We start from the raw sequence: 25,835 nt of genomic DNA on the forward strand, positions 1-25,835 counted from the left end.
ACCTTCACCACAACACTCATCATTCTGAACATAAATATCTGTTTCATGATCTGACTCCCCCACTACATGGAATATGGCTTCCTGGAAGGACACTAGGTCCCTTTCATTGTTCATCATGCAATCCACACAGTAATCTCTAGCAGACAGTAAGTATTTAAATGCTTATAAATGGAGGGTTTTGCACAGAATGCTAGACACAATCATAACACATATATTTAAATGGGTAGTGGCAAAGAAGGAATAAGCAGTAAGAAGGAATAAGCATTAAACACTAAGAACAAAGTATGGCATTTCTGACATTCTTATCCACGTATATGCTTGGACATATAGTGGGATGAATGAATGAAAAAACACTGAGCTAGAACTATTTTAGGCAGCTCTTCCTTTATAGTTCAGGTTTTTATAGTCCATTTAAGCTTTCGATAACTTGATTTTAAGGGTATTTTATTTGATGGTCAACAGTAACCAGAATACACGTTAAACAAGGTTAAGACTATTCTTCATAAAAACTTCACCTTGGAAAGTACAGGTTACCAAATACAAAAATAAATTTGTATTTACTTAAATTTTAAAACAAAACCAACAACAAAAAACCTGTCATTAAAATATCAATGAGACAATCAAACCACAATATCTTTCATGAATACTAACTAGAGTGGGAAGATTTAGAGCCAATCAAGTGACTGAGAATGGTGCCTCACACATTTTTTATTTATAATGTGTAAATGTGTAAACTCTAAAGAAAAACCTGATTTACATTATAATTCCCAGAAAAAGCTTTCTTTTTCTTCCACTCATGTATATTTCTTTAAAATAGCTTAAATCAGCATCTTGTATTTCATTGATAGTGAGAGAAAAAAAAAATCAATGACTACCATTACTGAAATTTAAAGTTCTGTATGAGATCTTTATATGACCTTTTAATGAAGAAATGGGGAGAGGGAGAGAAATGAAACAGCTACCAATAAACATTCAGACAGAGCACCAAGAGATGAGAAAACATACTCAAAAGCTTTAGCAATTAACTTCTAACATGGCAGCAGTTAAAAGGGTTAGTTGAAATTAAAATATCAGAATTGAAGTCAGTTAGTCTAAGTTGAAATTAAAATATTAGAATTGAAGTCAAGTCTATAAGCAATACTACAATTCATTCTACTTAATAAATTCTTTTTAAAAATAATGATTAATTTAAAACATGACTGACAGTTCTGGAAGCAAGAACACTGCTTCTGGTTCTCTTACTATGAAATAAATTCTATCATCATATCATTAAGTATTCTTTCCTTACCTTTTTAAGATGTCATTTCACTGAAGGCAAGGAATGGGCCGTTGTTTACCAACCACCTAATTCCTGGCACTAACTTTTCAAAAATCTTGACAGCTACCATCACCTTCAGAAAGGAAGCTCACTCTTCTCCCACATTCCTGTGTCCTGTCAACTGACATGGTGAGAACAGGTAGAGGCAGTATTTCTTCCTGTGATGCCTACCATCTCCTGTAACATTCACAGGTGCAGAAGCCTATATAAACTGCAGATGCTCACAGTCTTTGTGTATGTGTGTGTGTATAAATATGTACTTACACATTCATACACACAAACACATATACACATTTAAACTTTGGTCACTCAAGTTAGACTTAAGATAAAATCTGGAAGCTGCGCTTGAAGACAAACTGAATTGTCATCTCATACCCATAAGCCATAATTGCCCTAGTTATGAGACACAGTCAACCACTGGCTTATGTAACTATTTTCACTCTTTCAGAATCAAGTACATTTTGTAAAATGCATCCTATAAACATAATAAAGAGGTTGGCAAACTATGTACGCTCAGGCTAAACCCAGCCCACTGTGTGGTTTTGTAAATAGTGTGGAACACAGTCACATGCATTTATTAATGTATTATCTGTGGCTGTGTTTGTGCTACAAAGGAGTTGAACAGTTTCAAAAGAGGCTGTAATATGGTACACAAAGACTAAAATACGTACTATCTTCACCTTAGAGAAAAAGTTTGCCAACCCCTATTATAATAACAGCAGCTGTGAGCTACCAAGTACCTACTCCAATGCTACATACTTTATATACATGATCTAAAATTTTGTCAGCAACCATTTTAAGTAGGTATTACCTCTAAATTAGAAATAAAGCAAATTAAAAGTTCTAAATTATTAAAAAGTATAAAAACTGCATGGAAACCTGTTAAATATGCAGATTCCTAAACCCATCTATAGAAATTCTTGTTCTTAGATGGAATCCAGAAACCTCCATTTTTTCCAACTACCTTCGGTGATTCTGGTACAGAAAGTCAAGAATCAAATATAAGCACTTAATAAAGAGTTACAAAGCAGGTGCCTGGCTGGCTCAATCAGTGAAGCATGTAGCATGCTGGACCTCGCAGTTGTAAATCCAAGCCCCACGTCAGATGTAAGAGATAACGATAACATCTTACAAAAAAAAAAAAAAAATTTGTCTAGTATCACCTAGTTCTGTATGTGATTGAGCAAGAATGTGAACCTAAGTGCACCAGTTACAACATCTACATTCCTTCCAACTTCTCTTAGTTGTAACTAAGCTCCAGGACATCTGCTTTTAAGAGTTACTTAGAAATGTTTAATCTGGTGACAATATAAAAAATCTAAGTTATGGGACGCCTGGGTGGCTCAGTTGGTTAAGCAGCTGCCTTCGGCTCAGGTCATGATCCCAGCGTCCTGGGATCAAGTCCCACATCGGGCTCCTTGCTCAGCAGGGAGCCTGCTTCTCCCTCTGCCTCTGCCTGCCATTCTGTCTGCCTGTGCTCTCTCCCTCTCTTTCTCTGATAAATAAATAAAATTAAAAAAAAAAAAAATCTAAGTTATTATGGTTGAAAGTTACAGTGGAGACTACAAGTTGATCCAGTATGAATTCATGAAGTTTAACTAAAATCTGCACTTCTGAGAAATGAAGGATCTGAAACATACTACAGAGAGATACTGAGCTTGATGATGTTAAAGCCCATCTCTCGGCTTTCATCTTATTATATTTATATATTTTTAATTCAAGTGGGTACAAAATAGTGAAGTGCTGAACTCAAACCACATGAAAGACTTAACAAGTGATAACAAATTAAACACATCTGTGAATATAATATGCAACTTACTTATTCAACGTAAAAATTATTTTAATCTCAAAACATTTCACCCTTAGCTTTTAGATACTGTAACAAGTTAACCAGTTAAGGTAAAGAATTTTTGCAGTTTCTAGTTCTAATTATAATTAACCTCCTTGAGATTGTAGCTGTAAGTACTAAATCTATAGTCTAACCTTTGTTCATTAATAACTAAGTTTATAGAGTTTATAATTTCTTAAGCACAAGGAATGCTATCTTCTCCTTATAACTAAAGGCAAATATGTCATACAGTTATATTATTTTAAACAATTAGCTCCTAATTTGAAACACATAATAATACACGGAACAAAGCTTCTGCCACACTCTCATGAGTTTTAGATTCTACTTGAACATTCCAACTGTATTTTCTTAATGTTATGTATCAACTAATCACATAGCAATTGATTCTTTTTTTAATGGATGCCATAAAATCCAAACTTGCCTTCCTAAAAGACACTATAAAACCACTGGTAAGGAAAAATAACAGAAACATATCCATTACTAACACACAAATATAACCACAAAGACAAGAAGAAACAAATGGTACACAATAGACTCTTGAAGAAATGAAAACTCTAAAAAAAAATACACAAAATAGTTACATTTGTTGAAACTGTGAAATTCATTCTTCTGTGTAGGGAAGAAAAATTAGGCACAAAAATATGATTTAGGTAACTCCTGGTAAAATAAGCAAATGACAATCTTAAAATCTTAGCGTCAAACTGAAACAGAAAGATTCTGTCTGAAAATATGAGAACTTTTCATATCACTGATCAACAGTTTAGATAGGCAACTGATTGAAAGTAAAAATGCATTTTTTAATACCTAAGACAAAGTAATCTGATTTTTTTGGTCCCTTATATTTTAGTTTTATAAATAAGTTTGCTCTGTGAAATGAATATGCAAAAGAAACTTATAAAATAAAAATATGAAAAGTTAAAATATATTCCAAAGGAAATAATAGATTCTTTGATTAACTTGCAGTTAAAAATAAAGCTGAGTGTCCACTTCAACAAGATGAAGTCCCTCACTTGAAATTCCATTATATAGGATGTGTTATTTGGTCTTGCACTGAGCTTAAAAGCTAATACATCGTTTCAATGTATAACTAATACCTTTCTCTGTCTCACAAATGGCATTGAGATTTGGTTACTAGTATATAACATATTCTATACATAACAATGATATATAATTTATGGACAATAAATAATAAAGAACACTGTCAAGTACACCATGGTTTAGGGTACACCTGAAGATTTTTTTTTTTTTAAGTTTCCATACAAAGACTTCACAACATTCAAAATAAAGATGTCAGCTCAATGTATTTTTAAAAAATAGAATCTCTAATCCACACTAAAATATGAAATATAAAATGTATTCAAACATGTTTTTAAGAATACGTGCTTCAATCTACCATCCTTGACAGTGCTCTTTGGTTGATTTCTTCAAGTTAAAGTTAGTTATAAATATAAACCACCTTTGCATTAGAACAGTAACAACTTAAAATCTATTAAGAATGGTCACAATAGTAATTTCATAGTATTATGACCACTTAATCAAACTGTTTGACTTTAGTATCTTTACAAAAGCACAATTTTGAATGAAAATAGTCTTGCAACTATAATGCCTATTCTCAAAACTGGTTTCCTTTAAAATGCAAGTTTCACAGTTTCAGACTTTTTGAATTAATACTAATAATCCTTCAACCAAAACTGTATTTTCAAATTTCAATTCAGCATTGAAGTGGCATCTACATTTTAGCAACCAAACCTCAAACCACTTTATCCAATAATATAATACAACCAGTGTCTCTTAAATACGGAAACAGAGAATTTGAATACACCAAGATATGAACAATCACAGAAAACATTTCACCAAAAACTATCACTATCTGTACCTCAAAATTACTAAAACTATTTCCAAAGTTTCTTGATTACTTCTTTAACAGATATAAATTTCAACAAGTACAAATAACATTTCCTCCATATGTGGCTCTCTCCTTAGCATCAAAACATCTAACAAATCAGAATCAACAGGTAATAGAAAATCTGGAGACATATTTGCTTCTAATACTGTTGTCCTTCCCAATACTGAGAAAATTCTGTATATATTAAGAGCAGTGCAATGTCAGTTGGTTTTTCAATAACCCCCATTACAAGCAGGTACCTTTTCAAACCACGAATTACCAAATAGGTTTCACAGTTAAATTTAAAAACAAAGTCATTTCATCATTTTTCATTTAAAACTCTTAACAAGAACCATAAATTTTCTAAGAAACATAATTCATACAAATATATAGAGAATATATATTCCTAATTTAACAGTTACCATGACTTTACAACCTAAAAGAAAATCTTTTAAGACTTCATGTTTTTAATCCTTACATCTGAATTAAATTTAGCGGTATAAAGATCAAAGGACCATTAAGAACATCAAAGAAATCAACTTTACTTACTGCTAAGGTCAGATACCTACCTTGTTTCTCATTGTAGATTATATTCTTACACAATAGGTCATTATGGCAAAGCACAACAGGTGAGCCCAGGTTGGAAAGAATCTCCTTCATCCAAGTCATTTCTTCCTGAAGAATCTGAGAGCTTGGGATATCACTTAAAAACCTTTTAGTTAAAAAAAAAAAAAAAGTTATATATTGCTTATATTAATGACTTTTTTCACATTTAAAGACTAACATCTATTTTTAGTGAATTCTTTCCATTCAATTACATAGACTGCTGAATTAAACCAAGCCAATTATTACAAAAGCTGGAATAAAAGAAAATCTTTACTTAATGAACTTAATACGAATAAAACAAACTAAGCAAGTTAAAATGCAGGGCAGTAAAGTAAAAAATCTGTTATTACAAAATTGGAGGAGAAAAGTAATATATATACTTAATAGATAACATTTAGTAAGCACTATTCTAAATGTTTTACATTTGTCTCCAAGACAAAAAAAGTTCAATAAAAAGAAGTATATTATTTAAAGTTACTAGACAGTTTATTAAAGAACTAAAACATCTATTTCAAGCTTTGAAGGGTGAATGCAGTACAAATCAGCTAAATTTACCTATCACAGTCAACAGACAACTACTATTGATAAACCTTATCAATTCTATGATAATCATAGACATTATCTATGATAATAATATCATAGAATACTCCATGATCTATTATAGAAACTGTCTCAGAATAGTGAGCCTGGGAAGTATGGTAGGTAGAGTGGCAAACTGGACTGGAAATCATGGCTTTTTAATTCTTCGGTCTTCTGAACTCTTCATTACACTACATGTATATTCATTTGATAAAAGTAAAATGAAACAAAAATATGGTGCTACCACTCATTCCTCAATAGCACCATCTGGCTTTAAAAATTGCTGTTAATTTATTATTTCTCTCCCCTTAGCACTGTTTTCTTCATTCTATCTCAACAGTCTCTCAAACTGCAGCCTTACTTTTCCATTTTACAATATAATAAAGATTCTCTATCAGTGAACTTAACTTTAATGAATTTGCCTACTGAGGTGGTTGCTGCCTGTATTATTCCACTACTGTATTCTTCTTTACATACAGCTACCAAAAATAATCCTTATATACTTTTTTCAAGATGGTGCAATGGTTCAAGAAATCTATCTGAAAGGTACAGAGTTGACTAGAAATAACAGAACTGAAAGGATTGAACATGATAATTACAATCATATACAAACAAAAAGGAACAGAATGTGAACAGATTTTTTAATGTTTTAATTGTTTTTAAAGTTTTAGTTTTAGATTATCTATTAGGGCAGGGTGCTTTTTGCATGCTGTTCTACATATGTTGTATATACTAACTCAATTAACCCTCATATAAACTCTAAAAGGTAAATACACTACTCTTGTTATTTCTATTTTAATTTTGCCTAAGATAACAGCAGAACTATTTTCTTTTTTTAAAGATTTTATTAATTTATTTGACAGACAGAGATCACAAGTAGGCAGAGAGGCAGGCAGAGACAGAGGGGGAAGCAGGCTCCCTGCTGAGCAGAGAGCCTGATGCAGGCTTGATCCCAGGACCTGGAATCATGACCTGAGCCAAAGGCAGAGGCTTTATTAACCCACTGAGCCACCCAGGCGCCCCATCACAGCAAACTATTAAGTGGCAGAATTACGGCTTCATCCTAGGCAGTCTGGTTCACAGTCTTGTACTCTTAACCTACACAATACTATACTGATATATCTCAAAAAGTTCAGAAAATCATACATTCACTACTGTCACCTACTTCTTCATTATTTTTAAATTTTTCAATAAAATAGTTACTTCAAAAGAGAATTCTGTCATTTCCTGGGTATCTAGCACAACTGACACATTTGCAGATGTCTGCCTATCTCAGTTAAAAGGGTATACTATTCCTAACAAATACAGAGTTTGATAAACTACCTACAAATAAAAACATATTCACTGAGTGAATCAAACTAAACTCTGAAATAATAACTCAACAGAGCAATGAATTATAAGAAGTAAAAAGAATTATGAATTGTAAGAAATAAGAAAAACTCTATAGGTCCTGCCTGTCTCTATTATTCTTAAAATGAAAAATTCCTGAATACAAGAGCTGGGAGTATGTTTTGGATATAAAGGAGAAAAGAGAATTCCTAATTTTTGTACCAATAATAATCACACTATAAAAACATGTTCATATAATTTAGATTCTAAATGCTAATTTATAAATATTTTAATAAAAAATAATGAAATACCTTACTTGGAACCTGGGGAGTCAGATTTACAAAAGCTGAGTAGGACTCCAGTAATTGAATTTTCAACCTCATAATCTAGGACTTGAATAGTCTCAGTAAACTAAGACAACCTAAACTTTTTCACACTCTAATATTACTATACTGCCCCAAAGCAAATCTCTAGGTCTATTTAAAACAGCTTTGAAAAAAAAGAATTCTTATAAAAAGGGCTCCATGGCCAACTCATTCTGTGCAAAAAGTACCATTCATAGCAATCACTGTATTTACTTCCAAATAAATGTTCTATATTTGTTTCTTGGCTGGTCACCTCTACCCATTCCCCACCTCTACCCCAGGCTTTTGTAAAGAGTTTTGTTGTTGTTGTCCTGTTTTGTTTTTGAGTTGGCTGAGGTAGACAGTCATATTAACGTAGTGCCACCTGAGAGTCAAATGAAATCAGTGCAAACTTAATCAAATGCAAAGACAGCAACCTAACCAGATCATATATACAAAAACCTGTAAGCATTCTCGAAAACTTCATAGCAAAACAAGGTAAAACAATTTCAAATGTAATAGTAAATTTACCTTTTATTAAGGTCTTCATCTGCAAATCCTGTGGGAATGAGAGAAAAATATTTTCCCATCTTTAGCCATAGATTAGATTTGGGAATCCAGCCATTGTGTGCATGGATAGCATGGATTTTAGCAAGCTGACGTGCTATTAGCCTGTTTTAAAACAAAGCAGCATAAAAAGAAAATGTTAAGCATCATAGAGTTCATGTCTATTCATGAGTAAACTAACTTAGTGTGCATTCATTTTATAACATGATTTCATTTTTACCTAATATAAGAGTCAAAATAATTTGTCAAGTCAACTCTCACAAAGGAAAGGCAAGGAAATGTTTAAAGCATTAGTAGGAAGAAACACCTACAATTAATTCAGTGAATAAATACTGTGTCCAAAAGAGGTTGAGTGTCTGCAAGTAGGTGGTCTATTCTGATTACATAAACAATGGTTAGGACCAAAACACAATTATAAATAATTTCAAAGCCCATATTAGACATTAATCAGAGATACATTTAAAGTTTGAGCCTCGTCAATGAGATTAAAGGACAAAGGGGACTAAAGTAAAAAGGTAACTGGGAAGAAAAATGGGTTACAGAAGTTCATTCTTATAACTGTGTTAAAGACATATTTCCTGAACAAACATTAAGATTCTATGATGTCAGAATTAATCTTCTTTATTCAACAATAAAATAATTTGAAGCTGTATGTACATGTATCCATGCTATCTTTGTATCTGTAGAACCAACAACAGCAAACATTAACATAAGAATAAGCACACAAAACAGAAATAAGGTGGATCAGGAGGGGGGAATAAGAGATCAATGATATCATAAGGTGAAATAATATTTGAATAATTGGGATCCAAGAAGAAGAAAGAGAGAGGGGGGCAGAAGGTATACTGCAGCAAATTACAGCAGAGAACTTCCCTAATTTGGGGAAGAAAACAGGCATCGAAATCCAGAAAGCCCAGGGAACCCCCTCAAAATCAATAAAAATAAGTCAACACCCCAACATCTAATAGGAAAACTTAACAAATCTCAAAGTAAAGAGAAAATCCTGAAAGCACATTGGGACAAGAGGTCTGTAACCTACAAGGGTAGAAACATTAGATTGTCAGCAGACCTCTGCACAGGGATCTGGCAAGCCAGAAAGGATTGGCATGATATATTCAGGGTACTAAATGAGAAAAATATGCTAAGAATACTTTCTTCAGTTAGGCTGTCACTGAAAATAGGAAGAGGGATAAAAAGCTTCCAGGACAAAACAGAAACTAAAAGAATTTGCAATCACCAAACTAGCTCTACAGGAAATATTGAAAGGGATCCTTCTAAGCAGAGAGAAAGCCCAAAAGTAACACAGACCAGAAAAGAACAGACAATATACAGTAACAGTCACCTTACAGGCAATACAATGGCATTAAATTCGTATCTTTCGATAGTTACCCTGAATGTAAATGCCACAATCAAGACACAGGGTGTCAGGTCGGTTAAAAAAAAGCCAAGACCCACTGATATGCTGTCTGCAAGACACTAATTTTAGATGCAAAGACAGCTCCAGATTTAAAGTGAGATGTTGAAAAAACATTTATCATGCTAACAGACATCCAAAGAAAGCTGGGGTGGCAATCCTTATATCAAATTAGATTTTAAACCAAAGACTGTAAGAGACGAGGAAGGACACTGTATCATACTTAATGGGTCTATCCATTAAAAAGATCTAACAATTATAAATATTTATGCCCCTAACATGGGAGAAGCCAATTAATAAAAAATCAAAGAAACATACGGACAATAATACAGTAATAGAAGGGGACTTCAACACCAAACCCTCATTGAAATGGACAGATCATTTAAGCAAAAGATCAGCAAGGAAATAAGGGCTTTAAATGACACACTGGCCCAGACAGACATCACAGATATATTTAGAACATTCCATTCCCAAGCAACAGAATACACATTCTTCTCTAGTGCAAATGGAACATTCTCCAGAACAGATTACAACCTGGGTCATAAATCAGGTCTCAACCGGTACCAAAAGACTAGGTCCCTGCATATTTTCAGACCACAATGCTTTGAAACTGGAACTAAATCACAAGAGAAAAGTTGGAAAGAACTCAAATGCATGGACGCTAAGAGCATCCTACTAAAGAATGAATGGGTCAACCATGAAATTAAAGAAAGAACAATTTTAAAAATTCATGGAAACAAATGAAAATAAGAACACAACTGTTCAAACTCTTTTGGTTTCAGCAAATGCAATCCTAAGAGGAAAATACAGAGCAATACAAGTCTTTCTCAAGAAACAAGAAAGGTCTCAAACACAGAACCTAACCCTACACCTAAAGGAACTGAAGAAAGAATAGCAATTAAAGCCTAAACCCAGCAGTTAAAGAGAAATAATAAAGATCAGAGCAGAAGTCAATGAACCAGAAACCAAAACAACAGTAGGACATCAATGAAACTAGGAGGAGGTTCTTTGAAAGAATTCGTGAGACTGATAAACCCCTGGCCAGGCTTGTCAGAAAGAAAAAAGAAAGGACCCAAAGTAATAAAATCATGAATGAAAGAGGAGCGATCACAACCAACACCAAAGAAATACAAACAATTACAAAAACATATTATGAGCAACTATACACCAGCAAATTAGACAATCTGGAAGAAATGGATGCATTCCTAGAGACATATAAACTACCAAAACTGAACCAGGAAGAAAAAGAAAACCTAAACAGATTCAATAACCAGCAAAGAAATTGAAGCAGTAATCAAAAATCTCCCACAAACAAGAGCCCAGGGCCAGATGGCTTCCCAGGGGAATTCTACCAAACATTTAAAGAAATAATACCTATTTTTCAGAAACTGTTCCAAAAAATAGAAATGGAAGGAACACTTTCAAACTCATTTTATGAGGCCAGCATTACCTGGATCCCAAAACCAAAGGCCCCACCAAAAAGGAGAATTACAGACCAATTACAGAGAATTACAAAATTACATACCAATTACAGACTCATGCTAATGAACATGGATGCAAAAATTCTCATCAAAATACCAGCCAATAGGATCCAACAGTACATTAAAAGGAATATTCACCAGACCGAATGGGATTTATTCCTGGTCTGCAAGATTGGTTCAATATCCACAAATCAATCAATGTGATACACTACATTAATAAAAGAAAGGACAAGAAAGTGAAGAAAAAGTGCAGAAAAAGCACTTGACAAAGTACAGCATCCTTTCTTGATTAAAACTCTTCACACTCTAAGGATAGAGAGTATACACCTCAATATCAAAAAAAGCCATCTATGAAAAACCCACAGCAAATATTATTCTCAATAGAGAAAAACTGAGAGATATTCCCCTAAGTTCAGGAACATGGCAGGGATGACTACTATCACCACTGCTATTCAACATTGTACTAGAAGTGCTAGCCTTAGCAATCAGACAAAAAAAGAAAAGGCACACGAATCAGCAAAGAAGTAGTCACACTCTCACTCTTTGCAGATGATATGATACTTTATGTAGAAAACCCAAAAGACTCCACCCCAAAACTGCTAGAACTTATACAGGAATTCAGTAAAGCAGCAGGATATAAAATCAATGCATAGAAGTCAGGCTCTCTGCTCAGCAGGAAGCCTGCTTCCCCCTCTCTCTCTGCCTGCCTCTCTGCCTACTTGTGGTCTCTGTCTGTCAAATAAATAAATAAAATCTTTAGAAATCAGTTGCATGGGGTGCCTGGGTGGCTCAGTGGGTTAAAGCCTCTGCCTTTGGCTCAGGTCACGGTCTCAGGGTCCTGGGATCAAGCCCCGCATTGGGCTCTCTGCTCAGTGGGGAGCCTGCTTCCTCCTCTCTCTCTCTCTCTGCCTGCCTCTCTGACTACTTCTGATCTGTCAAATAAATAAATAAAAATCTTTAAAAAAAAAAAAAAAAGAGAAATCAGTTGCATTTCTATAAATCAACAAAAAGAAGAAAAAGAAATAAGGAGTCAATACCATTTACAATTGCACCCAAAACCATAAGATACCTAGGAATAAATCTAAACAAAGAGGCAAAGGATCTGTACACAGAAAAATACAGTGTACTCATGAAAGAAACCGAGGAACACACAGAGAAATGGAAAAATGTTCCATGCTCATGGACTAGAAGAACAAATATTGTGAAAATGTCTATGCTACCTGGAGCAATCTACATATTCAACACAATCCCTATCAAAATACCATCTTCCCCCCCCCCCACAGAAATGGAACAAATAATCCTAAAATTTGTATGGGACCAGAATAGACCCCGAATAGCTAGAGGAATGTTGAAAAAGAAAACCAAAGTTGGTGGCATCACAATTTGGAACTTCAAGCTTTATTACAAAGCTATAATCAACAAGACAGCATGGTACTGGCCCAAAAACAGACACATAAATCAATGGAACAGAACAGAGAACTCAGAAATGAACTCTCAACTCTATGATCAACTACTGTTCGACAAAGCAGGAAAGAATGTCTAATGGAAAAAAGATAGTCTCTTCAACAAATGGTGTCAGGAAAACTGGACAGCCACATGTAGAAGAATGAAACTGAACCATTTCCTTATACCACACACAAAAATAGATTCAAAATGGATGAAAGACCTCAATGTGAAAAAGGAATCCATCAAAATCCTTGAGGAGAACACAGGCAGCAACCTCTTTGACCTCGGCCGCAGCACTTTTTCCTAGGAACACTACCAAAGGCAAGAGAAGCAAGTGCAAAAATGAACTATTGGGACTTCATCAAGATGTAGCGCTTTTGCACAGCAAAGGAAATAGTCAACAAAACAAAACGACAAGTGACAGAATAGGAAAAGGTATTTGCAAATGACATATCAGATAAATGGCCAGTATCCAAAATCCATAAAGAATTTATCAAACTCAACACCCGAAGAACAAATAATCCAATCAAGAAATAGGCAGAAGACATGAACACACATTTCTGTAAAGAAGACATCCAAATGGCCAACAGACACATGAAAAAGTGCTCAACTCGGCATCAGGGAAACACAAATCAAAACTGCAATGACATACCACCTCACACCAGTCAGAATGACTAAACAAGTCAGGAAACGGACACTTGTTAGCAAGGATGCAAAGAAAGGGGAACCCTCCTACACTGTTGGTGGGAATGCAAGCTGGCACAGCCACTCTGGACACCATATGGAGGTTCCACAAAAAGATAAAAACAGAGCTACCCTAACAACAGAGCAATTGCACTACTGGGTATTTACCCTAAAGATATAAATGTAGTGATCCAAAGAAGCACGCACACCCCAGTGTTTATAAACCAGCAATGTCTACAAAAGCCAAACTATGGAAAAAAGCCCATATGTCCATCAACAGATCAATGGGTAAAGAAGATGTGGCATATATATACAATGGACTACTTCTCAGCCATCCCAATAAATAAATAAATAAATAAATAAACCTTGCCATTTGCAACAATGTAAATGGAACTGTAAGGTATTGTGCTAAGTGAAAAACGTCAATCAGAGAAAGACAATTACATGATCTCACTCATATGTATAGCTTAAAAAACAAAAGGAGCATAAGAAAAGAGAGGAAAAGATGAAAACAAAAGAAATCAAAGAGGGAGACAAACCGTAAGAGACTCTTAATCATAGGAAACAAACTGAAGGTTGCTGGGGAGGAGGGGGAGAGGGGGATGGGATCACTGGGTGATGGGCATTAAGGAGGGCACATGATGTAAAGAGCACTGGGTACTACTTATGAGTGATGTATCACTGACCTCTACCTCAGAAACCAGTAACACATTATATGTTAGTTAACTGAATCTAAATTTTAAAAAACTTGCCCCCCTAAAAAAATAATAAATAAGGCTTCACTGCACTAACATCCAAGGCAAATGCTACTTTAAAATCCCATCCTCAGTAAAGCAAAACATTTAAAAATTTCAACACTTCAGAGAATTTTCTTAAATATCCAGTAATACTAACTGTCCCCACTCTTGGGGGCTTTTAAAAAAAGGCTTTTAAAAAATTAAGAGCAAGGGGCACCTTGGTGGCTCAGTTGGTTAAGCAGCTGCCTTTGGCTCAGGTCATGATCCCAGGATCCTGGGATCAAGCCCCATGCTGTACTCCCTGCTCCCCACACATCCCCTGTGTTATCTCTCTCCCCCAGATAAATAAAATCTTTAAAAAAAAATTAAGAGCATTATATCAATAAAAGGAATTTTTTAACTGAAAAATAATCCCTAATCATACCACTCCAATAGTTTACTTTATTTTTAAATACACCCTTTGGATTTTCACATAAGCCAATTATTGTGATTATAGCCACAGTTCAGCAAGTAAGCTGGTTTCTTCCATCTTAATCCCACATCAGCCATTCTGCGTACTTTAGACAATAATCAAAATTATCATTTCAACAAGTAGCATGGTATTTGTGCTGATATCAGCCTTGGTTATATCTGAATATGAGCACTGTCATGACATAAACATATAACTTCTATGAATTATTATATATTGCCCTATTAATTTCTAAGAGAACATTACCAGTATTACTTGTAACTCACAATGTACCAGTTACACTACAATACAATCCAGCACTGGAAGTCAGTGTTTTCTACTTATGCTTTTTGATAAATGTGCAATAATTAATTTTAAACTGCATTTTGTCCCATTATATCTGTTGCTGGGTGGTTTTTAATTAAACTGCAGACAGGATTCCTAGCAAAAGGTTTCCCAAAAAAAAAAAAAAAAAGTTTCAAAGAAATACCAGATGAGAAAATTCCTAAACTGTGAATTTTGAAAAATTTTCTGAATATCTCTGTGGAGCTTGATTGCCACAGAAAGTTCAAATAAAACAAGTCATGATAACTTTCCTTAAGCTGAATTACTCCCTAATCGTTAACCTGGTGGTCTTTATCATACCATTCCCTCACTGCCTCTTCCATATGCTCTGCCTCTTCCTTTAAACTCCAGTTCAAATGTGATCTCAGTGGAACACTGACTAAATTCCCACAGTTATTTTTTTTTAAAACCTTTTCTGTTCTTCTGTGTATACTATTTGCTTACTTTTTTCCAAGATTATTGTCTGTCACACACTGCAAATTACTTGGAAGGAGGGCACGGACTACCTGAATTCTTTTTCTTTCCCTAGACTAAACATAAATACATGTCAGATTTTTAATAGTCAAAGCAGATACTCTAGAATAATCTAACACAGGCAAGTAGCTATGTCTGAATAAACCATAGCAAGAGAGCACTGTGGACTTTGATCTAAGGCTCAATCAACATTTACTGTTGACTGTGTATCAGTTCATCTAATAACAATGGCTCATAATGTGATACCTAACTAATCCAAAATTAGTAATAAGCCCCATAAATTGATAAGTGAAAGATCCTTTTTATCATAAATATATGAAATTCATTTTTTAAATTTTTAAAAAATTTTGAAGATTTTCTTTATTTATTTGACAGAGATCACAAGTAGGCAGAGAGGCAGGCAGAGAGGGCAGGGTGGGGGGAAGCAGCTCCCTGCTGAACAGAAAGCATTATGCAGGGCTCCATCCCAGGACCCTGGGATCATGACCTGAGCCGAAAGCAGAGGCTTTAACCCACTGAGCCACCCTGGCACCCCAAAATTCATTTTTTAACGGAGAAAAGCTAATTATATAAAGCACATTATCCTATTATTTACATCCCTAACCTCTTCTTGGAGCTCTAGAATTACCATTCATTCAATTGCTTACTTGATATTTCTTTAAAAAATACTTCACTGTACATACTCAAAAATAATAAAACATTCCTTTTGAAATCATTTATAATTTACCTATTTTATTAATATGCCCTTCCTTCAATTAGTTCCTTCTGTATTTTGTTTTACAGTAATTAGCAAAACTGTATGAACATTTAACTATCCCATGGGAATTATATTACCTGAAATAAATTTAATTGCAAAATAAATAGCCAGTATTAACTACTCATAGTGTCAACTAACTATATCCTTACTGTCATCTTTTTTTCCTTCCTTTCTCAAACTCTATTCTGCTTTTTTTCCAAAATTGTGAGTCAACTCAGTGTTATCATTCATTTCAAGTCAATTTAACAGAACTTAATTAAAAGTATTGCTATTTGGTCTCTAACAGCATTTTTTTTAATGAAAGGTGTAGATGCCTGTATTAGTATGATATATTCCAAACAAGTAGATCTAACAAAGTATAGGAAAAGGCTACTTGTAGTAGACTTTTTAAAGCAGTTTAGGCTCACAGCAAAATTGAGGGGAAGATTCAGAGATTTCCCAAATTCCCCCTATCCAACACTAGCATCACCTCCTCCATTATCAACACCACAGTAGTGCATTTGTTGCAATGAAGCACACACACTGACACCCAAAGTTCATAGTTTACATCAGGGTACACACTTAGCGGTGTACATTCTATGGGTCTGAACAAATTTATGACAGGTATCCACTATAAAGTACCATACAGACATTTTCACTGCCCTAAAAATCCTGTTTCACCTATTCTCCTATTCACCTCCTTCCCCACTAACCCTTAGCAATCACTGATCTTTTTAGTGTCTCCACAGTTTTATCTTTTTCTGAATATCATATAGTTAATTTAATGCAAACAAGTTTATGACATGGTATCAAATACCCAAGTGAACCTTACCTAAATTTCACTGTTCTTGATCAAATACTGTTAATTATTCGGACACCTGGGTGGCTCAGTCAGTTAAGCACCCAACTCTTGAGGTTATGATCTCAGGGTTGTGAGATGGAGTCCTGTGTGGGGCTCCACGCTCAGCAGCAAGTCTGCCTGAGATTCTGTCTTTCCCACTCCCTCTCCACTGTCCCTTCCCCATCTCGCGCTCTCTCTCCCCCTCTAAAATAAATAAACCTTTAAAAAAATTTTTTCAAAAAATTCTATAATTTTTCTAGGTACTTAAGATTATTTAAAATCAATTATGCAAAGCTTTCCTTTTAAAACAGAAATTCTATAGTAAGCTTAATAACAATTATTTAATTATATACAATAATCACAAGTCAATAAATGGGAGAAAGTCTGCATTTATTTTCTTGAGTCTTTTCACTTCAATCCTACAAATTTTCAGAATATGTTTTTTTTTTATGTGATTAACAAAGGCCTTACTATTTTCCTTTATATTTTATGAGCTTTTCTCAAGTAAAAAGATACTCATTAGTATCTTTAGGATATACTTTTCCTAGCCATCTGACCTTCAGCAAGTTACTTAAAATCTTTGTACCTTATTTTTCTCATCTATTAAAATAGGATCTTAATATTACCTATACCCTGGGATTATTGTGAGTTGAATTTATTAATACACAACAGGTAAGTTTTGGAGCACCTGGCTGGCTCAGTTGTGTAGCATGCAACTCTTGATATCAGGGTTATGAGTTCAAGCCCCACACTGAGCAGTTTACTCAATAAGAAAATATTAAAAAACATATATAGAAGGGGCACCTGGGTGGCGTCAGGATCTCAGGGTCCTGGGATCGAGCCCCGCATGGGGCTCTCTACTGAGCGGGGAGCCTGCTTCCCCCACCCCGTCTCTCTGCCTGCCTCTCTGCCTACTTGTGATCTCTCTGTCAAATAAATAAATAAAATCTTAATTTAAAAAAAATATGTATATAGAAATGCCTGGGTGGCTCAGTCGGTTGAGCGTCTGACTCTTGGTTTTGGCTCAGGTCATGATCTCAGGATTGTGAGATGGAGCTCTGCTTCACGCCCCATGCTCAGTAGGGAGTCTACTCAGGATTCTCTCTCTTCCTCTCCCTTTGCCCCTCCCCTCCAATTTCTCTCTCTAAAATAAATCTTTAAAAACAAATACAGGGGCTCAGTGGGTTAAGCCGCTGCCTTCGGCTCAGGTCATGATCTCAGAGTCCTGGGATCGAGTCCCGCATCAGGCTCTCTGCTCAGCAGGGAGCCTGCTTCCCTCTCTCTCTCTCTGCCTGCCTCTCTGTCTACTTGTGATTTCTCTCTGTCAAATAAATAAATAAAAATCTTTTAAATAAATAAATAAATAAATAAATAAAAACAAATACACACACACAAAGAGGTATTTAGAAGAGTGTCCAGTTCATATTCAGTGCTGAATCAATATTAGCCTCCATCACTTTAATATATTATTTCTCTAATAAGAATTGTAAACATACCTATTACTACTTTTTTAGAATCAATTAAAAATAAAATCTTGACTTTTTCAATTTTTTAATAAACGCATGCACCTTTTTTTTTTTTTTTAAAGATTTTACTTATTTATTTGAGAGAGGTGGGGTGGGGGGAACATGCGTGTGCGAGCATAAGCCAGGGAGAAAGGCAGCCAGATAGGGAGAAGCAGACTTCCCGCTGAGCAGGAAGCTCAATGCCAGACTTGATCCCAGGACCCTGGGATCATGACCTGAGCTGGAGGAAACCACATAACTATATGAGCCACCCAGGAACCCCAGCTTTCTTTTCTTAAGATTTATTTATTTGAGAGTCAGCAAGCACATGAGTTCAGGGGAGGAGCAGACGGAGAAAGTCTTCAAGCAGACTCCCCAGAGTGTGAAGCCCAATGCAGGGCTCCATCCCATGACTTAATGAGATTACTACCTTAGCTGAAACCAAAAGTCAGACGCTTAACCAACTGAGCAATCCAGGTGCCCCTAAAATCTTGACTTTTTAACATAAAATGGTTTCTCAGAGGAAGTTAAAATAAAAACCAAATCAAGGGACTACTCATGGGTAGTAATTACCCAAAATCACTTAGTTAAGAAAGATTCCGAAATCTCATCTATGTTTAGAGGTAAAGAGCTTCAAGACTGGTTAGTTTTGTCTGTCATAAACAAGAAGGGGGGGTTTAGTGATGGCAATAATTACTTGCTATGTTACATCTATATGCTGCTAAGGTTCACCTTAAGGAATACTACGGAATATGTTATAATAAACAGTATGTAACAGCAAAAAAGTCTATGAATTTTAAAATTCAGAAAATATGCTTCTACAAGCACAATAAAGGATGCCCAGGTGGCTCAGTGGGGTAAACGTCTGCCTTTGGCTCACGTCATGATCCCAGGGTCCTGGGATGGAGCCCCACATCAGACTTCCTGCTCAGTGGAGTCTGCTTCTCCCTCTCTCCATGCTTGTGCTTGCACACACACTCTCCCTCACTCAAACAAATAAAATCTTTAAATAAATAATAAAAGCATAATAAAGTCAACTGATTAGTAATATCCTAGTAATATCTGTAATTTGCCCAAATACTTTAATACCTTAATGTCCAAGTTATTGTAAGATCTGCCTAAGTCAAATAAAATGTGAAAAGTCTTTAGGAAAAAAAAATTATAATAATTATAAAAGCTAACATTTACATAGTATTTAACATATGCCAGGCCTTGTTCTAAACTTTTTACATATATTAACAACGTTAATCCTTACAACAGCCCTAGAAGTAGGTACTATTATTATTCTCATTTTTTAGATAAGGAAACTGAAGCACAAAATGTTTAAGGGCTATGCCCAAATTCACATAGCCCGTAAATCGGAAGCAGTCTGGTTCCACTGTGTGTCCTTTGTGATGAAGATATAATGCCATATATAGAATTTCACAAGACTTTAGATTCCATAACGTTCCACAATCACTCAAAGAGAAAAAAACCTGCCCTAGGCATCCAGTTTCCATCATGAGACTACAGAGTAAATAGAAGGGAGAAATCTGAATGCAACTCTGACCAACAAATAGTAACATTGGATAGTTCATTCAACTGAAAGCTGAAATTCGGTGTGTTAAAGACAGTTTAGGAATATCAACGTCAAATCCATAGAAGTATGGGTTTTACAAAGGCAGTTAAGACTGCTACACCAGTAATAAACAGTATCACCCTTAAGCAACTTTCTTCTTACATCTTTTGGACACTGACTCTTAAAACTAATTATTATTCTTCCTGCTTTAGTTACCAAGAAGCTAATATGGCCCTTCTCTAACAACCTTATGGAATATACTTCTTGTATCTGAATCTAACTCCAGCTTTTCCTTTGGCCTAATTTCATCTAATCTCTTTTAATCCTGTTATATATATGTATCTCAAACATCTCAAACCATCTGCCTACCACTAAGGTCATGATCCCAGGGTCCTGGGATTGAACCCCATGTGGGGCTCCCTACTCAGCTGAGGAGTCTGCTGCTCCCTCCCCCTCTGTCTCTGCTCATGTGCTTGCTCTCTCTCTCTCTCTCTCTCTCTCTCTCCCCCCCTGTCATTCTCTCTCTCAAATAAGTAAAATATTTTTTTTAAAAAGGCTGAGGATTTATAAATGCATCTGATATACACAAAACTGAAGACCACAAAAAATTGTGACACAAAAGAAAAAAAACATATTATCTATTAATCGGAGTTCTTTAATACATGCTAAACAGTACACTCACATAAGGGAAGGGACTCTTATCTGGTCAAAAACTGGGGTTTGGGGGCACCTGGGTGGCTCAGTGGGTTAAAGCCTCTGCCTTCAGCTCAAGTCATGATCCCAGGGTCCTGGGATTGAGGCCCGCATCGGGCTCTCTGCTCAGTGGGGAGCCTGCTTCCTCCTCTCTCTCTCTGCCTGCCTCTCTGCCTACTTGTGATCGGTCTGTCAAATAAATAAATAAATAAAAACTATGGTTTGAGTAGATAGATTTCTATGCCAAAATACCTTTAAATATTATTTGAAGCCAGTTTAAAATAGGCAAATACTGGGGCACCTGGGTGGCTCAGTGGGTTAGGCCTCTGCCTTTGGCCCAGGTCTGGTCTCAAGGTCCTGGGATTGAGCCCTTCATCGGGCTCTCTGCTCAGTGGGGAGCCTGCTTCCCCCCACTCTCTCTCTGCCTACTGCTCTACCTACCTGTGATCTCTGTCAAATAAATAAAATCTTAAAAAAAAAAATAGGTAAATACTGGGCCATTTCATTTTCATCAGTTAATGAAGAAACTCTTAAAATATGGTCCAGGCTCTCTCTAATAAATAAACATATTTTAAAAAAAGAAGAAAGAAAGAAAGAAAAGAGAAGAGAAGGGGGGGTCTGGGGCCTTGGTGGCTTAGTCCTTAAGCAACTGCCTTCGGCTCAGGTCCTGATTCCAGGGCCCCGGGATGGACCCCTCCACCAGGCTCCCTGCTCTGTGGGGAGTCTGCTTCTCTCTCCCTAACCCTCTGCCCCTCCCCCTGCTCATGCTCACACCTGCTCTCTTTCTCAAGTAAAATAAAATTTTAAAAAATATATATGATCCAGGAACCCAAGAGATTCACTTTGTTTAACTCAAAACCTTCAGGTTTATGAAGTTAAAACTACTTTCATAAGATATTATTTACCTTTTTCACTCTAATTCTCTCATGAGTAAATGCTGTAGTTTTCAAGAAGCTACATGAAGTGGTGTGATAATGTTATCACCCTGACAGCTAACAATGTGTGCTTGTACTATTCTTGTACTCAAAAAAAGTTGTTTTCATTTCTAACATGGTAAATACTGATAGATAAAACTCACAGAAACTCTTTCGGTCTTCAATAACTTTTAAGAGTTATAAAGGGGTCTTAAGAAAAAAATATTTAAGAATTTTTTCAATTTTCAAATTAAGCTCATACACTAATTTTTAAGAGCAGAAAAAGAACTGTAAAAGACAATAATTTTGAACAAATGATCTAGCAGATTCAAGAAATTATTCTTATAGAAAATATAATGTACTGAATTAAAGTTTAATAAAAAGATATAACACACTAAATTAAATAACAAGTTTAAAAAGTAACAGTGTTAAGAGAATTTAAAGAATCTTAGTAAGCAGAAACTCTGAAAATATGAGCAACTGGCTTACAAAAGTTAGCAATAAGAAATGTGTAATTCTTTAGTCCAAGTACTACTTTAAAAAATTAAGGGGACCACTTCACAGCAGTAGAATGGTTAAAATTAACAAGTCAGGGAAACAATAATTGTTGGAAAGGATGTGGAAAGAATGGTACTTTCTCACAGTGCTGGTGGAAATGCAAACTGGTGCAGCTACTCTGGAAAACAATGTAAGATACTTCAAAAAGGTAAAAATAGAGCTACCCTATGACCCAGAAATTGCACTACTGGGTATTTACCCCATAGGTAAAATGTAGGTGATCTGAGGAGAAACCTGCACCCCAATGTTTATAGTAGCAATGTCCACAATAGCCAAACTATGGAAAGAGCCCTGATGTCCATCAACAGATGAAAGGATAAAGAAGATGTGGTACACACACACACACACACACACACAGAGAAATATTACTCAGCCATCAAAAAAGCAGAGGGGGCACCTAGGTGGCTCAGTCGGTTAAGCAACTGCTTTCGGCGAGGGTCATGATCCCGGGTTCCTGGGATCAAGCCCCACATCAGGATCCTTGCTCAGTCGGAGCCTGCTTCTCCCTCCCTCTCTCTGCCTGCTGCTCCCCCTGTTGTGCGCTCACACATGTGCGTGCTGTCAAATAAATAAGTAAATAATTTTTTAAAAAATGAAATCTTGCCATCTGCAAAGACATGGATGGAACTAGAGGATATTAGGCTAAGCAGAATAAGTCAATCAGAACAAGATAATTTTATGATCTCACTCATTTGTGGAATTAAGAAACAAACAGAGGAACATAGGGGAAGAGAGCAAAAAATAAAACAAGATGAAACCAGAGAGGGAGACAAACCATAAGAGACATCTTAATTACAAGAAACAAACTGAGGGTGGCTGGAGAGGAGGGAGTAGGAAACAGGGTCACTGGGTGATAGGCATTAAGGAAGGCATTACAATGTAATGAGCACTGGGTGTTATATACAACTGATGAATCACTGAACTCTACCTCTGAAATTAATAATATACCATATGTTAATTAATGGAATTAAAATTTTTAAAAACAAAATAAAGTAAAATAAATAATTAATTGATTAAGGAGAAGCCTTGACACTCTGCAGACTAATCCAAAACCACATCTCTCTTTTTTTTTTTTTTGCAATCAACGATGAACAGTAAACAGGATTTTTTTCTTCAACAAAAACAAACAGAACCCTAACTGAAGAAAGTTTCTAAGATAACCAAATAGTTGCTTAAACAAAGAAAAGGTAGTTTTAAAAAATAATTTCTTTAGCATACTTAACACACATACTTAACAAAAAGAAAAATTATTTAGAAAAAGAAATGTACCTGAAAATGGCAGGGTTGCAGACATGCTTTGGATCCAATGCTTCTCCCTGTATAAATTCATAGCATAGTCCATTATTGAAGGTACAGTAGAGTTGTGGTGCACAGCCATGAGCCTGCAACACTCGGAAACTCTTCACTTCCTCATCTCGATCAACTAACAACTCAGTCTTATTGCCATAAATTCGCACCAGGACTACATCCTCCATTGTATTACTCACATAACAGCCAATAAGTTTATTTGTGATTCCATCTGTGAAAAGCTGCCAAAAAAAAAAAAAAAAAGAAAAGGAAAGGAATGGAAAGAAAAAATGAGGGAAAAAGCAATTATTTAATGAATGAAACAGCAGATAGGTTAAAATAATTAATTACTAATTAAAAGTATCTACTTTTTAACATAAAAAACTTTTAAATACAATTTTATCTAACATGTCTATAATTTTAATTCTAGATATAAAGATAAAGGAATGCTGTAATTCCTATAACATTATATCTTTCTTGATCCAAAAGTGTTAATTATTCAATCTCCAGTGCTTCCAAATAATGTTTTGATACCTACTATATCTCCAAGTATGCTTGTACTGCAATCATTGCAAATGTGTATGTATACACACACACACACAATTTCTCCTATGTCTAATAAATTCGAAAGTCTCTGAAGACAGAGACACTGCTCTCCTCCAGCATGGCGTGTAACATATAAAGTATTTAATAATGTTTACAAGTGTAATATACAAATATAAATCTACCATAAGTTACATATTGTGGTAAATCTCCAACTTCTAAAATTTAATTTTAAATGTTAATTTTAAGAGTTACTTAACACAACATGCATTAGAAATTGTTTTTAAGCATTCAGGTTCTAATTCAAACTTAAATGCTATGGCTAAAAATGCACAACCCTGGGACGCCTGGGTGGCGCAGTTGGTTAAACGACTGCCTCCGGCTCAGGGCGTGATCCTGGAGTCCCGGGATCGAGTCCCACATCAGGCTCCCAGCTCCATGGGGATTCTGCTTCTCCCTCTGACCTTCTCCTCGCTCATTCTCTCTCTCACTGTCTCTCTCTCTCAAATAAATAAAATAAAATCTTTAAAAAAAAAAAAAATGCACAACCCTAATTAGAGGAAGTGAGAGGTTAAGTAGAGATTCTACATTTTAGAAAAGTCCCTTTTCTAAAAGGGACTTTTGGGACTTTTCAAGAGCTAAAGTCAAAAATTTCAAGTTCTTTTTTTTATCTGAGCACAAATGGTACCTTTAAAAAGCAAACAGATGATTAGCAGTATTAGTTCAAATCCACTAAAAAATTGCAACTTTCATTTTCCTCTGATACTAAAATTAATTTTTCTATTTGCTCAATTATAATCTAAAGCTTTTGGAGGCTCTCAGGTGGAATGAAGGGACAAGAGATAAAAGTGCAACCAAGAGTTAACAACATTTTTTTGCCAAGAAAATTGGCAAAAAGCAAAAGGAAAAAGGGCCAAAGAGTAAGTTTCAAATGAATACATACTTACCTAATACTAGTTACTAGTTACTAGTTTTTATATAAATTTTTTTATTGTATACAAGACTTGACTATTATCCTTACCCAATGTAGGTTAATTGTATGAGCTAATGCAAAGAGACTTATTTTAAATATCTACTTTTTCGGGTATGCAGAGAGATACAAGTATCCCTTTCCACCTAGATTTCACAAAAACAGTATATAGCATTGACAAGAAGCATATTCACTTAAATTAAATGTTAATCAATTTATTAGAAACTGTGTTGAAAAGCATGTTGTTTATTACAAAGCCGTATCAATTTACACAAGTTATTCCGTAACTTTTTCAGATGTCATGTACAGATAAAATATTTCAATTTACTGTAACAAAGATTGAGAAACTAATCCTAACATTCTCTATTGTACAACAGTCACATACTTCCAGTGAAATGACAGTCACAATAAATTCTTTAGAGTAAAAAACAAATACATGAATAATAAAACTTCGCATCTATAAAAATATTTTATGAATAAATAAGAGATAAAAACTCCTGCAAAGATATTCAACAAAACTTTAGGAAAATTAAATCTTGGCTTTTTGTTTTCTTGTTTCTCTAATTTAAACTTTTTTTTTTTTTTGGCTTATGTATGTTTTCTCACTTTCTCTTTCCTGCAATGAAGCCCAAAAGTGAGGAACTGACCAGGCCTACACAGTATGGCCTTGTGGTTCTGCTGAACATAAATAATTTTACACAACACCAACATCAGATGGGGCCAC

The 25,835-nt window shown here is 35.1% G+C and overlaps 1 protein-coding gene across 1 annotated transcript in view; it reads right to left on the reverse strand.

Annotated features, from left to right (window-relative positions):
* ETNK1 (ethanolamine kinase 1) overlaps positions 1-25,835 on the reverse strand; it is a 70,856-nt gene that overhangs the window by 22,486 nt on the left and 22,535 nt on the right. Inside the window, exons 2-4 of the mRNA XM_044228372.1 lie at positions 23,581-23,840; positions 8,442-8,582; positions 5,622-5,764 (exon numbers count right to left, since the gene is read on the reverse strand). Of these exons, the coding sequence (XP_044084307.1) occupies positions 5,622-5,764; positions 8,442-8,582; positions 23,581-23,840 (544 nt within the window). The remainder of the gene's footprint in view (positions 1-5,621; positions 5,765-8,441; positions 8,583-23,580; positions 23,841-25,835) is intronic.

This window comes from Neovison vison, chromosome 12, assembly GCF_020171115.1.
Source record: "Neovison vison isolate M4711 chromosome 12, ASM_NN_V1, whole genome shotgun sequence".
Taxonomy (NCBI): Eukaryota; Metazoa; Chordata; class Mammalia; order Carnivora; family Mustelidae; genus Neogale; species Neogale vison.